Source organism: Euprymna scolopes, chromosome 36, assembly GCF_053919585.1.
Source record: "Euprymna scolopes isolate OS-2025 chromosome 36, ASM5391958v1, whole genome shotgun sequence".
NCBI classification, from domain to species: Eukaryota; Metazoa; Mollusca; class Cephalopoda; order Sepiida; family Sepiolidae; genus Euprymna; species Euprymna scolopes.
In genome coordinates, this window is record NC_136517.1 from 34,976,556 (window position 1) to 34,992,455 (window position 15,900).

The window sequence follows — 15,900 nt, forward strand, 5'->3', positions numbered from 1 at the left end:
ATGCCATTGCTTGACTTTCACCTGACAAATTCCATTTTTTTTTTTTAATTTTCACACTTTTGCACAGATTTTCCCCAGCTAAAACCCAAATAAAAAGTTTTGTATGGGTTGAATACCCTATATATTAAGTTTCAAGTCTGTAGACCAAAAACTGACACGAGTTAGGTAGGCAAAATTTCTTAAATAAATATATATATATATATATATATATATACATATATATATATATAGAGAGAGAGAGGTTTGTGTTTACTATAACCTTTTTACGCAAATATTACGCAAGTATAAATCATGTAGAATATCTGCATGAATATAAGTACACGTAATAGTTAATTAAAGATGATCATCTCATAAGAAAACCGAAAAAACTAATAGGGAATTAATTAAAACGAATGTTTAAAAGAATATGCAAATTAGCTAGATCTTTTGCAGATGAATGCAATTCCAAACTCATATATAACAAAGTTGTATTTTTTTTTTTTAAATAAATAGAAAAAAGGCTTGCTTTTTTTTCTGTTAATCTTGCCCTTCGGGCCAGAATCAAAGTGTAGTATATTGTCTGATGCTTCACTTATATTGAGTTAATTGGTCTTTGGTCGATGTAGGGGAAACCCTTCATACTGGAGATAATTACTATTTTTTTTTGGATACGGCCTGAGTGCTCGCCTTTTTGCCCTTGTTTTAGGGGAGCTGGTTTTCCACCCACATTAAAAAAGAACTAGTGTCATGTTTGCTTTTGTGGGGAAGCAAATAAATACCTAAATAAATAGAAAAAAGAGTTTTAATATGAATATCAATACAAAAAAAAACATTTATAAGAGTATAATAAATATATATATATATATATATATATATATATACACCAAAATTTTAAATAAACATTTCATAAGTTTCTTGCAAACTCAAGACTAAAACTTTTACATTTATTTGTATAAATAGATAAATCTTAACATTTTTAGTAAATTTTTTTTTACATAAATTTGTCTTTTTAAATAAGACCGTAATGAAATCCATAGGAAAAAATAAATCAATTTTACCTTAGCTATGATGTCTGTGTGGGAATCTGGGCTCTTTGTTTTTTTTTGTTTTTTGTTGTTTTTTTTTTAATTGTGGAAAAATCAATTTAGTTGAAAATTAAATCTGTCCACCTAAAGTCTGGAAAGGAATATTGAAACGCTTTGGTTGCACTCTCAACACACAATCATTGAATTTAAAAACAATAGAAAAAAATACAGCATTGTCAACAGGAGAAAGGAAGAGGAAAAAAGCCAAGCACCTTCTTCCTCCCTTTTCTCTTCTCTCTTATGCCTGGCCTGTCAGTAAGAATTTGAGCAAGTGATGTTATTTTAATTTAAGACAGATTTTTTAATAAGTCTCCCTTTTCTTTTCTTTATATAGTGAATTACATTGATTTATTACTATTAATCTTGAGAAAACTATTGCATAGATATAACCGTGTGTGGGTGTGTGTATATATATATATATATATATATATATATATATATATATATATATATACACAGACACACACACACAATGTATTAATATATATTATTTTACTAATTTGGATAGTATTCAAATATATAATTAAACTAGTTTGGGTGCCGGTGTTGCCCGGGTGTTTTGAGGTGTGTGTTGAGCACAAAAAAAAAAGTGGTAGTAGGCAGGCAAGCTCCAACCTATACCGCAAAGGAGGAAAAGAACATGGAAAAAAAACATGACATCTTTACGTTTGCGTCCATCACAAACCTGAAGTGGCAAAGGTTTAAATTAAAGCTAGTCAATCGAAAAGAGGAGATGACTTTCCAAAATATTGACGAAAAAAAGCGACCCCCCCCTCCCTGTCGAAAAGTTCCCAGTTAAGGGTGAAGGAATTAATGTTTTTAGCCAATTTTTCGATATTTGTCATCCAAAGGATTAAGCTTAAAAATGATATTGATCTTGCGAAAATCTGTCGCCTCTGTTTTAGGCAGACATACAAACATGCATACATTTAAACAGGCAGGTGAGATTTATATTATGGATAATATTAAGTTCTTCTAGATAGCTCAATAGTTTAATACTAGAGCTATAAATATTTCTTAAATTTTTACCATTTATTCAGGAATAGATACACATTTAAATTGTTAGTTTCCAAATGTTTTTGTGCTGAAAAGTTGCTTTATAATTAAAAAAAAAAAAACTATTATGAACTTTCATAGCAGCTGTGGGCCGAAAACAATTTTCCAAATAAAAGACAAAATTTTGAAATGAACAATTAAAGCATGTATCTATTCCTATTAATTGAAGACATATAACCATAGATATAATTAGTTTGTATTATTTGCATTCATCAGACTATTGTTCTCCTGTTGAGTGTGATTTTCACAATGTTTAGGCCAATGTAACCTCCAACCTTCTTCAGGTGTATCTTGTCAAACTCAGAAATGTTTCTGTCAAACTCTGGAATTTGGATGGAATTTCGAGCAAAGCCTTTTATTTACTTCACGGAGTAGCATGCTCTTGTTCCGTCAGCCATGTCTATACCTTAGCTATGATGTTTGTGTAGGAATCGGGGCTGAAGATAGAGGTCCTAAGTAATTCACAATTGTATTTTTCGGTAGCTCACACTGAGGATTGAACCTTCAACCTTCAGGAGAATATCACTTTTTACAATTGATTTTTCCGAGTACTCTAACCAACGTGCCACGAGTACTTGTGGACAATTCTACTACGAATTTTAGAAGCCTTAGACCTATTTTTATTTCACTATTTATTGCTATCTATCTATCTATCTATCTCTCTATATATATATATATATATATATATATATATATATATATATAGTTTTTATTTACTACTTGCATATACTATCTATTGTTTATAATTACTGGTTTAGATGATTTCCCTTTTCCCTCCAGATATTGTCAGCAATACCCGATTTTTCAATCTCTCTACATACTACAGCTTTTCAGTATTCTTCTAATCGTACTTTTAGTGGTCAACATGTCTCACCTTTGTATAGTTTTCCACATTTATACAGAAGTTCATATACACAGTTCTTAGTCGTGATTTTTTTCTGTAGGTGGCTTGACTCTCACAAGCAGTTTCCAGAGAGCTGAATTGCTCCTGAATACCGACCTAATGTCATATGGATTATATATTAAAGTTTTTCAACTCTTTGGAAACGGTTCAAATTAGATCAAATACATTCTCATGTATTATTGTTTGTATCTTTCCAGGCAACAGCATTTCGAGTTTACACTGTCCGAACAGCGAGAGTGACACATTAAAAAGTTCTCGGAGTACTAGCAGTACGCACACGGGAGGCAACTCTGCAGAACACTCAGCTGACCACTCAACGCTACAGACTTTTCATCCGCAGGCGACGTGTCAGGACAGTTTGATGGACAGTGAATGCCCGCCAGACACAATTGAACGGATACATCGGTTTCCCAACCTCCAGGGAACGACTCCGCCCCCTACCTTACGAAGGGCCTACCTCAGGGTAGATCCCACTAGTACGGCAGGAGACAGATATCATGGCTCTCAGCCTCCAGGAACGTGGGACACAGACACAGGTGAGAAAAAAAGGAGATGCATGATTTGAACACATTTGACTGTGAGTGTATGTATGTATGTTTGGCTGAGTGAGAAAGAGTACATGTTTATGTGTATGTACATATGTGAAGTTTAGCAGGGCTACCCAATGTCGCCCAGGATAAGTGTCACCTCTTTTCATTTAAACTTTTATTTCTCTAGCAGTCTCTCTCTCTCTCTCTATATATATATATATATATATATATATATATATATTTGATCTTCTTTGTTTCCTCTCTCCTCAGAATGAAACCTGGCCCAATTGACCCTCAGAGAATGAATAATTTTTGTTCTAAATCTTAAATATTATTCATCTGGGGGAATGCTGATAAAGAATATACCAACTTTGTGGGTGTTTGGTTTGTAGTTTTTTTTTTTTTACTTTTAGCTGGACATATAAACACAGACGACAATCTTTTATATAATAGAAATGAGTGTGTGTGTGTATGTATATGGATGTATAGATTCTTGCCTGTCAGTGTGTATGTATAAATGTTAACTCATGGATTAGACAATCAAATGAGTTATTGTCATATAAAATGTTATGGTGAGATAATATTTTCAAGACAACTATTTCAATGTATGTGCTGATGAGCAAAACATGTCTATTCATAACTGATCATTTTGCTAATTACATTTCATTTCCTCTGATGATATAAGTCATTGAAAATCCATGGATTAAGGAAATAAATAAAATTCTTTACCATATATTCCTTGCTTCAAACAATAAATTCTTAACTTGAATATATTTTTATGTATATTTTAATCTAAAGAATTTCACTTTTATTCTTCATTTACATATATATATATATATATATATATATATATATATATATGTATATGTACTAGCCTGGGTGTCCGGCATTTCCCAGGTTTTTAGAAATGTGTGTTGAGCAACAAAAAAAGTGGTAGTAGACAGGCAGGCTCGAACCCATACCGCGAAGGGGAAAAGAATGTGAAAAAAAAGTGACGTCTTTGCTGTTGCACCGATCGCCAAACCGGAAGTGACGTAGGTTCAAATTAAGGCTAGTCAATTAAAAAGAGGCAATGACTTTCGAAAACATCGGCAAAAAAAGCAAACCCTTCCTGTAGAAAAGTGTCTAGTTGAAGGTGAAAGAATTAATGTTTTTAGCTAATTTTTCGATATTTGTTGTCCGAAGGGCAGAGCTTCACAATGATACCAATCTCGTGAACATCTGTCAAAAGCTTTAGGCAGAGATACAAACATACATACATTTAAACAGACAGGTGAGATTTATATTATAGATGGCTGAATGAGGATGCATATGTGATAGGTATGCATGAGTAAATGGCAAATATGCAGTTAATCAGTTCTTTTTTCATATAAGCTTGTTGAAAAACCTTGGCCCTTTCAGATTCTAGGGTCTGGTTATCAAGGAAACTCTGACTTCTTTCTCAACGAGATGTGGTTCGGCCTTGATCTAGAAGACTATTTCCCAAATGTTTGGGAGAAGTTGGTTTAATGCCGGAGCGGCTAAGATGGTCTACCAAGAAATGCTAACAGGTTTATTCTCTGCTATTTTGCACCTTTTTAGAATCCCCACCTCACAGGAACTGGATATACTCCTCCCCACGCTAACCCTCTCAAGCATTTAACTGATTTCATATCTCATTTTGCTGCAATTGGTAGCACACTCCCCTACATCTTTTCACTGGTATTGGCAAACAAGTAATTCTGACCATCTAAGAGTTGGTTACGCAGGTAAAACAAGCTCGTTAGCCATGGAAAATGTATAGATCTAAAATGAATCCAGGATGAGATTGTCAAATGAAATATTTATGATGTCGATAGTTAGTGTCTAAACTGACCGATTCTTTTTTTTTTTTTCTCTTCCGTAGATGAAGACCTTGCCAGCCAGCAGCAACTTCTGCACCATTATCACCACCATCATCATCACCATCATCCGGTCCTCTGTGATTCTAATGCGACTGGCGGTTCAACTCATGTCGCCACTGGCACTGGTTCTACCCAGGCCACCCAATTACCGTGTACCCAGACTCCTGCCTTTACTTCCATGGCAATGCCACCATCAGACACCTGTCCTCCTTATTCCACGGGTAATTCTTCCTTTTTTTGACTACGATTCGCTATCATTATTTCTGCAAAAAATCATCGCCTGATGTGATTCAGTGCTTGTTAAGATCATCTTTTAATTCTCTACATAATGATATATATATATATATAGAGAGAGAGAGAGATCTAGATCTATATGATTATAAAACTCTGTGGACCTTGTGCATCTTGTCTTCGACGATTAGGCGATTCCATCTTTTAAAAAAAGAGATGACAGGTTCCAAATTTCAAGATGTTTACCATCTTATCATCCTGTCAAGAATTCTTAAAGAAATAATGGTAAGATGGTAAACGTTTTGAAATTTGGGACATTAAAAAATAAAAATATTGAAAAAAAAAAAATAAATAAAAAATGTTATATTGTACGTATCCGTTTTGGACTGAAGATCTCCGGAAAAAAATTTCACTTAATTTGATCGAGTATTTTTTTTTTTTTTTTTTTTTTTTTTTTTTACAATGGAAAAACACTTTTATGACAGCGCTCTGAAGGGAGACATGTTTGGATTTTTAGAACACGTCATGGGGAGATAACTCAGTCTAATGTGCCGACACCATCCTACCCATCTTGAATAATAGCTTTTCTTTTTGAAAGTCAAAACATAGCTACCTTTTGATCAGCATCATAACAAATTGTTTTTTCGCTGTAAAAAAAAAAAAAAAAAAAAAAAATGCTTGATCAAATTAAGGGGAATTTTTTTTTTTTTCAGAGAACTTAATTTTCATAACGGATACGTACAATATAATGGTTTGTTTTTTTTTTTTGATGGTTTAATTTTTTTATGTCTTACAAGTACCGAAATTTGGAATATAGACTTTGGTCATTTATTTGTATATGCTCTGTAGTTACATTGAACTTCATAAATTAAAGGATTGATATAAATAAAGGATGAAATATAATTGAATAAACATATTTCCCCATATATATATATATATACACACACTAGCATTTCAGCCCGGCGTTGCCCGAGTGTTTGGAGGTGTATTTTGAGCAACAACACAAAAAAAGCGGTCATTTTTTTAAATTTGACCCCTTAACATTGATTGCTTTGGGCTCAAATCAAGTTATTAAATTAGATCCATGTCCAAGGAACCTATATCTAAAATTTCAAGTGTTTAGACCCAAAATTGTCGGAGGAGTTTGGTAGAGTTCTCAAAGGTCAAATCGTTGAACTTTGACCCCTTAATAGTTAAATTTCTGGCCGAAAATGGGTTACAAAGATTTTCTCAAATCTCAGTACCCTGTATATCAAATTTCGAGTCTGTAGACTTAAAATTGACAGTTATCGCATAGGGAAATATACACACAGACAGACAGGCACTTCACTTTTATAGATATATAGATATACATATATCTATATAATTATAAAACTCAAATGACCTTGTAACGAGTGATGTAACCCACTTTCCGGTTTATGACATCCGGTTGTGCATGCGCGCATGAACATTAACCCATAACAACGTAAACAAATAAACACAAATCGCTTCTCTTGCAGATTTTGACCTGCGCACTGAAATATTAATGTTATTATTTCAAAATTATTATTTAACATGGGAACAGTGGGGGTGTTTTGCAACTATTCTTTATTACAACTATACTGTCGCTATTTTCTTACAACTAAACAACTTTAACCCATTGAAAAACATAAGAACAATTGTAGTAAAGCCAAGACTACTACTACTCTCTATCCGTCCTTTTACCTTCCTTTTTTTTATTTTTGTTTACATTTCTAGATACAAAATAGTTGTGTGAGAATGGTGAATTTGTTGACACATTTACTAATCTGTTTCAATATTAGTTTTATTTTATTTTATTTATTTAAGTTTTATTTTTTTGCTTCAGGTTTTATTATTTTCTTTTAGATTTTAAGTTTCTATGACTTGGTTGAAGGATTCCAATATGGGTTTTTCATTCTTATATTTCTCATCGGTAGATTCATGTGCATTTTTGCTGCTAAATGACTTTTGTCGGCGTTCGATTCGTAGGAAAATCATGTTCAATTTTCGATTTTTGAGCGATTATTTGAAAAAATAGGTAACTTTACACGAATAGGGAGGATTTTTTTTTCATGATTGAGTGATTCATCTGTGATTTTTCATTTTAATATACTTTCATAAAAATGTTTCTGTTATGTCAAAAACAAGGCCGATAGCCATTAGTCGCGTGCTCTCGTGTAATGAATGAATGTGTGAATGTAGGATTGACTCTACTGTAATAGTTTCTCTCCTTGAACTGTTAGTGTTTGGAATTCCCTCCATTTCCCGTTTTCCTAACTGTACTAACATGTTGAAATTTAAATGTAATGTAAACAGATATCTTGCTGCTCAACTCCCTACATAATGCCCCTCTAGATATGGTCCCAAATAGTAGCCCCTTATGTCCAAGTAGCAATATGTCTTGTTTGGGGTAAAAAAAAAAAAAAAAAAATTTTTAAATAGCCAAAAGTAACTTTGTAACTTTTTATGACTATTTAAGTAATATTTATATTTTCCGCAGCTAAAGTGTTAATGTTTTTCTTTGTTTCCATTTCAGTTACTGCTCGAGTCCACTGCAAGAGCCCTTCTTCCATTTACATCCACAATCGGCCGTGTTCGTCACCGTTACCCTCTTGTAACGACCTTTCTGTAAATAACAATAATACCACTAATGACTGTAGTCCAGCAAACAGACCGTCTTATGACACTGTATTAACAGCGCCATCTCCCTCGCCCCCATCATCATCCTCGTCCCAACCACAACAACAGCATTCATCCCTGCCATCATCGTATTGTCCCTCCTGTCCATCTTCTATCTCGGCAACATTTTTACCAACGACACAACAATCACCTTCGTCGCTGCCGTCATCCTCATCGTCATCACCATTGTCACTTCCCGCAGACCAAAGAGCGGCCCTTTCTCACTTCCAGCCATCTCCAGCCATTGCATTCCATTCGTCGCCCATCCAGTACCCCTCCACAGAAAATCCTCCTCCCTCCACACACCGTCATCATCCACCGCACACGCTCCCCCACACAGAAAGTCGGACTTTTGACGTTTGAGAATGAGAGAACTCAAGATGGGGAAAAAAAAACTTTTTTTTTTTTTTTAAATTCGAAACATCTTCCTTGTCCCCCTCCTCATCATTTTTCCTCCCAATCCATCTCGCCACCCCCATTTCTGATTTAAAGAAATGAAAGTCTTCAATCTCACAAACTCCTGACTCAGGACAGGTGCCTATTCTTTCCCTCTGAATACTTATAAAAAAAAGCGCTGTGATGTTTTTGATACAGGAAGACTTTAAGGCATGAAAAAAGAAAGAAGAAAAAAAAGACAAATTTTATTGCTATATATATATATATATAGAGATATATATATATAAAAAAAATATGTGGATGTATTTCAAGTGATCAAAGATTGAGATGTGGGTGACAAACGATTATAAAAAAACAAAAAAAAAAAAACGACTATACCATGGGAGTTTGTTTGGGTTGGGGTGGGGCTGATCACACTGTGGGCCACAAAAATGCGCAATTTTGAGTTTTAAAATTCAGAAACAAACAAATTGAAATTCTTTCCCTGTCCACACCACCCGATTCTTCGTCCTTGATGCAGCGAAATTCGAAAATTGAAATAGTGAATTTTTCAAGTGAAACCAATGGTATTTACTGAATTGTCACAATGAACATATCCAAAAATTATGAAAAACGATAACGTAGATAATTATTAATGAAAAGTTTTTGATGACAATTAGTAAAATTTTTTAAGTTTTGCTAAATTGGCCAAAGATTTTCAGTTTTCTGAAAAGATTTATCTCCCTTTTGTTACAATTAGAACTCTCTTTTTTTTTCAAATTTTTCAAAGACAATTATCAAAGATTATTTTCATTAATAATTAATTTTCTACTTTATCATCTTTCCGTGGTTTTTAGATATTTTCATTACTGTGACATGACAATTCAGTAAATACCATTGGTTTCACACTTGAAATTTAATATTTTATTTTTCAAATTTCGGTGCAATATCGAAGAAGAATCTAACACCCCACGTGTCCTTTCCTCCTCCTAAAAATAAAACAACCCGCCAACATGAATTTTTTTTTTTTTTTTAACAAAGATCAATTACCCCCCCCCCTCCAAATATTTCTTATCTCTTTTCCATCCGTGACACCCCAATGATCCCATCCCTCCTTACCCCATTTTATCCTGGGGAAAAAAAAAAACACTTTAAACCCACCAGAAATGATATATTTTTTATTTAATGGGATTTCTCTTCTTTCCGTTCTCCCTCTCTTTCACACTGCATCAATTGTTTTTTTGTTTGTTTTTTTTTTTCAATATATATTTTGTAAATGTTTATTATTTATTTTTTAGTTTCTTTTTATTTCTTTTGTTTGTTTTTATTTACCTAATCTTGATCCTACCCATTTATTTTTAAAAATTAAAAAGTAGAAGAGCTAATGTCTTCAAATATTTTGCTCTTTCTCCCTTATAACTGCTGCTATTTACCATCTTTTATATATATATATATATATATATATATATATATATATATATATATATATAGTGTTTCTTTAAATGATACCCCTTCCCACTTCCAATTACATGGGTATCAGTCATAAGGTCAGTCAGATTTACTTGGTATGAATCTTGAAATGAATCTTGAAATGAGTATTTTTGTTTTGTCTATATATTTTATTTCTTCACCAAAGACAAAAGTATAGGTACCTGTAATACTCTCTCTCTCTCTCTCTCTCTCTCTCTCTCTCTCTCTCTCTCTCTCTCTCTCTCTCGTTGACGTGCACTCAGATGAATTTAATAATCTCTTTTCAATAAGTGTCTAAAGTCTTTTATTGGTGGAAAAGAGATGCTGTCTTATTTTGTAGCGGATGAGTATGTGGTCTTGATATTATTTTTATACCATTCAATTTTTTTTTTTAAGAAAATACTTTAAGAAAAAAATATTTTAATAAAAAGAATACCTTTTTTCCCTATAGTTTGTTATAAAAAAAAAACAATGAAAAAAAAATACATTTAAAATGCAATTCAGAAAAAAAATATGCAGAAAATGGTTAAAAGATTATGTTAAAAGTTAGTATAAAAAAAAACTTCTTTTTTTTTTTTTTTTTTTTTTTTAAAGGAAAACAGTGTTTAAAAAATTAGTTATGAGTTTCGTTCCAAAGCCAGGAATATATATATATATATACATATAAATCAACGGAATAAATTATAAGATGGTCAACATCATGAATTTTGGAATATAACTGTCATTTATTCTCTATATTGTTCTGTAATTACATTGAGCTTCTTAAATAAGGATTGAAAATATTTCTACAGAAATATATACAATGCCTCTGTTTAGTCTTAAAAGACAAAGGATACCTCTTGTAGGGGCAGCTGTGCATGTAATTGTGAGACAAATGTTGCGCAATCTCCAACCACACCTCCTGCATCAGTACTGTTTGAGTCCAGTGGCAAGGAGAAGTCCAGGATGACTGGAAACTGTCGAGATAAGCGGAGAGTACATAGAGCACTTGGAAGTCTCAAATGGTCATCCATTTATTACTAACCAGGTTCAACGTTGCTTAACTTTGGTGATCCAACGTGATTATGCCATATATATATATCTCACACACACACAGAAGAGATTTTCTAATGGTTTTATATCGAGCAAAGTCGATCTTGATTTTAAAAAATTTTTTAAAAAAGATAACAGTTTTTTCTTCGTGGCCAATGCAATCAAAACATTAGTAATAACAAAGTTAGAATCTTATGTTTGGGACTAAATAAATTCCAAAGCTTTAATAGTTTACTAAAAATCTTAAATATTAAAAAAAAAAAAAATTAACAACATTGCTTTATTTTTTTTTATTTTTTTTTTTACTAAAACATTAAAAAGTATTGAAAATCAAAACTGCTGTTAAAATCATTAACAAGGAATAAGGTCAACTAATTTGCACAAAACACATTTCATTAATTAATGAAATGTGTTTTTTTTTGTTTTTGTTTTTTTTGCAAATTAGTTGATTTATAGGCATAGATTGCAATGTATATGAAAGATGTTTATTTCTGTAGAAATCTGAAAAAAACACTCAAATCTCATTTTTAATGCAAAAAATATCTCAAATTTATTTATATATTAATATAGATATATACAAGTACTGTCATTTTGCAGCTGTGGGTAAAAAAAATGCCCTACAAACACATATAGCTGCTAAGTGTTTCTTTCCTTTTTTCCTTTTACCAGAATAATTATAACTATTGAACCCGTAAAGTCTGTTTTTTTTTTTGTTTTGTTTTTTTACTTCATATTTAAAGGGTTTTTAGCAATCATAGATTTGCTTAAAGAAAAAATAAATGCTTCCTATAGAATACATTAATGAGTTTGAATATTGAAACAAATATATATCTGCCACAAAAAAAAAAATTCCTCAAGGGAGATAACTGCAAATTTGACGTTCAAGCTAATCAACCTGTAAAATGTCCAACTGATCATTGAGCTTTGTTCTCCCTGCCTTCTTTTTCAAACAACGCTTTCATTAAAGTTGCACACACCCATATAGCAAGTTTTTTTACTTGTATTTATTTTTATGTATCATATTTCAATCGCTAAAATATTTTTTACTAATAATAGAATTTAATTTTGTCGAAATAGAAGTATAGAACACAAAACTGATTTTCTTAATTTTTTTAATTCATTTGTAAGTTTTTTTCTTTTCAGCATTAACTTTGATAAAAAAAAATGTCTTTTTTAGTTTGGGATTTCCTCCTTCATTCTCTCTCTTTCTATGTATGTACGCGTGTGTATGTATATATGTGTGTGTGTGTATATATATATATATATAAATATATATATATATATATATATATATATATATATATATGATTACTTCATTTAATCACATAAATTAATATACAAAGATATAATTTTATGCATACATTTTTCAGTATTTACTTCAACAGTGCTCAATACATAGGTAGAGCTAGGTAGTAAGCTATAAGGCATAAGCCTGACAAATTTTCACAAAAATGAAACCCGGAATATATTGTGCAGCTTAATTGCCATTTATATTTTCATAACTTACTAATATATATATATATATATATATATAAAATAAAAAGGAACAAACTGTATTATGTGTTCATCAACATTTCGTCTTTATTTCGAGATTTCCTCTGGATGAATGAGATTAAGAAGCAAAAAATACCAGTACAAAATATTTGAAAATGTTTCACGTGCACAGTGTGACGCAGTTCTATTTGTGCACGTGAAACATTTTCAAATATTTTGTACTGGTATTTTTTGTTTCTTAATCTCATTCATCCAGAGGAAGTCTCGAAATAAAGATGAAACGTTGATGAACACATAATACGGTTTGTTCCTTTTTATTTTCTCTATTTTATCGGAATACTATTTCCATTTTCATCATATATATATATATATATAATGAATTTTTTTAAAATGGAAAAAAGAAAGACCTAATGTACCACTTTTAGCTATTGTTTTCACTCTTGAAAAAGCCGATTAAACAGTGGGTGAAACGTTGAGTTATTTGGTCTTCCTTTTCCCATTTTTGATACCGTCGGATTTTTTAAATCCTTCTTTTATATGTATGTGTGTTATATAATGTTAGGTTTAAACATATGCATGCTTAAATGCGCATATCATGTCTATAGGTTTATGTATTATAAATAACCGGATATTGGAGTTTACATGTGTGTATGATGTTATGTCAACTTTGAATGTAAATGTAGGTCAGGTATCTAAGCTGAAAATGCATGAATAAATTAATATCTTATTTAGATTTAAAACTTAACAATTAATATTTTTAGAAAATTTGAATTAATTTGTTTGTTTTTTTTATGAACTCCTCATGTGTTCAGTTTTAGAAAGTCATTTTCTCTCCTTCCACTCAATGCAAGCTTAAAGAAAATAAAATATACGCACATACACGCATCTGTTTTGTACAGTTGTAGATATCAATTTATTTTTTATGTAGGAACAGGTACTTGAGCAAATATTTAATCTCATAAATCAATATTATTGAATTCCATGCTTACTAAGTGATTTCTGGTGTCGTAATTAATCTGTTTTGATTAAAAATAATCGATTTATTTCTTTAAAATGTTTGAATTTTATCTAAGATAATCACTAAAAAATAATCCCTCGATGATATTTAAAACTCTCTGCATCTACTTTTGGCTAACTTCCGTTTAATTTTTTTATAGTAATTGAATCGACTATCTTGTTTCCTCTTCTTGGAGTAGTTTGGATTATCCGGATAATCTGCAACATATAATACAGGAAATATAAAAATGTACTCACACTTTGAATGGCAATAAAATCTTTATGAACATAAAATGAAATTGGAAATTGCTTTGAGTACAGAAAACAAATGTAATAGAAGAATCGTGTTAAAATATTCTAATGGATTAAAATTATTGTTCAGGCAACCCTGATAAAGTGTAAGTGGGACCTGTGGAAATTCAACAGTTGTATACTTAATCTGTTGTGCAATGCTTAAAAATGCAGACTCCACAATATTAATTTATTTATTGCATGGCCCACTGGATAGAGACATTGAATCTCTACGGTTCCAGGTGAGCATTGTCTGAAGATAGCGGTTTCAATCCTACCCAAAGCCGCATAGAGGCTTATTTGGCCAAAACGTGGTGAGACAACGACTATGGAGGGCAGTGGTTGCTGAGGATGCAGTTAGAAGATTCGTGGTTCCTATCCCATCGAACGTCAGGGGAATAGTTGGCCGAAACGTCATGAAACAACAACTAAGAAAGATGAGGATAATAGTCCGCAATAAATAAATTAATAAATAATAATCATCTCAATAATGAATTCCAATTGATTAAATGATATATCCACAATATTATATCACTTTTGTATAAATTGAAACACAATAATCTGAGAACTCTGGCTAATGTAGTTTCAGATTTAGTGTGTGTGTGTGTGTGTGTGTGTGTGTGTGTGTGTGTGTGTATATATATATATATATATATATATATATATATATAATCATCCGCATGGTGTAACCATCTCCAAAACCTATGTAAGAGTTTGTGACATCAATTCTTTGAATGTCTAGCGTGAACGCATATCTCGCATCTTTGGACGGAACGGATACATTACACTTTGATATCTGTCTGAACGCTAAGGAAGTGTTTTTAGTTTGAGTTTCATGTTCAACACAACAACAATGTCAGCTGAAATTTTTTAAAATTACTTTTTAGCATGTCATCTTTGATGATTGGACAATCCCATCTTTTAAAAAGAGGGGATGGAAGGTGATAACATATATACAAACATAAAATTACCTTAGCATTATATATATATATATATATATATATATATATATATATATATAATGCTATGTATAATTATTGTATCATTGTAGTTTCCCAGATGTAACTCCACTAAAACTGTAGTGGTTATGAAAAAGTGCTCAATGACAAACCATAATAATAGCATGTTTATTTATACAAACATTATTGGCAACATGTGCATTGGTTTCTGCTGTAAGTTCTTTAGAGAAGCAGCATACTCAGTACAGATTTTTAAAACAAAATATTGTTGAAAAAAAAACACTGCTAATTCTAAAGGAATTGTAGCCAAAATATGTATGCACATATGTAGCCAATAATGTTTGTATTAATAAACACACACACACATATATATATATATGGCGTTCCAGATTATCCTTCAGACCACCATTATAATAATAGTAAGCTTCGATGATACAAAGCCGATGAGAGAGACTTCGAAAAAAACCCAAGAAAACTGCTGATTTAAATCCAAATGTCTCTTTGCATGAATATTTTTTGTTCTTTTTAATTTGTCGTTTGTTCAAAATAGGGCAACGTTTTTTGGAACTGAGACGAGAAAATAAAAAAGGAAAAAAAATAGTGAATTTTTCTTCTTTTTTTTTTATTTTTATATTTATATCCTTATATTGCGCTAATGTTCGTACGTTATCACCACCCATCCTTAAAAAAAAAAAAAAAAAAAAAGGATGGGATCCTTCGAGCAACAACATCAGATTAAATCATCATCTTTGCTGATCGAGTCTGACTTTGATTTGTCAACTTAAATGCTGTTTGGGTCTGACTTTTTGGACTGCATATCGATCTTCAAACTTTGCTTCTGAATAGCCAATATTCATTAGTTATTGTTGTGCCATGTTATTAGCAACATAATAATGTACTTAGCCATGAATGGCTAAGTTTTCATAACTTGTGTCT

The 15,900-nt window shown here is 31.6% G+C and overlaps 1 protein-coding gene across 2 annotated transcripts in view; it reads left to right on the top strand.

Annotated features, from left to right (window-relative positions):
• Window positions 1-8,981, top strand: part of LOC145260405 (uncharacterized) — a 258,651-nt gene extending 249,670 nt beyond the window's left edge. Inside the window, exons 18-20 of one of the 2 annotated variants that reach the window (XM_080118383.1) lie at window positions 3,222-3,560; window positions 5,440-5,658; window positions 8,205-8,981. In XM_080118383.1, the coding sequence (XP_079974509.1) occupies window positions 3,222-3,560; window positions 5,440-5,658; window positions 8,205-8,710 (1,064 nt within the window). In that variant the 3' untranslated portion in view covers window positions 8,711-8,981. The remainder of the gene's footprint in view (window positions 1-3,221; window positions 3,561-5,439; window positions 5,659-8,204) is intronic. The other variant, XM_080118382.1, reaches the window with a different exon arrangement.
• Window positions 8,982-15,900: the final 6,919 nt, after the last annotated feature.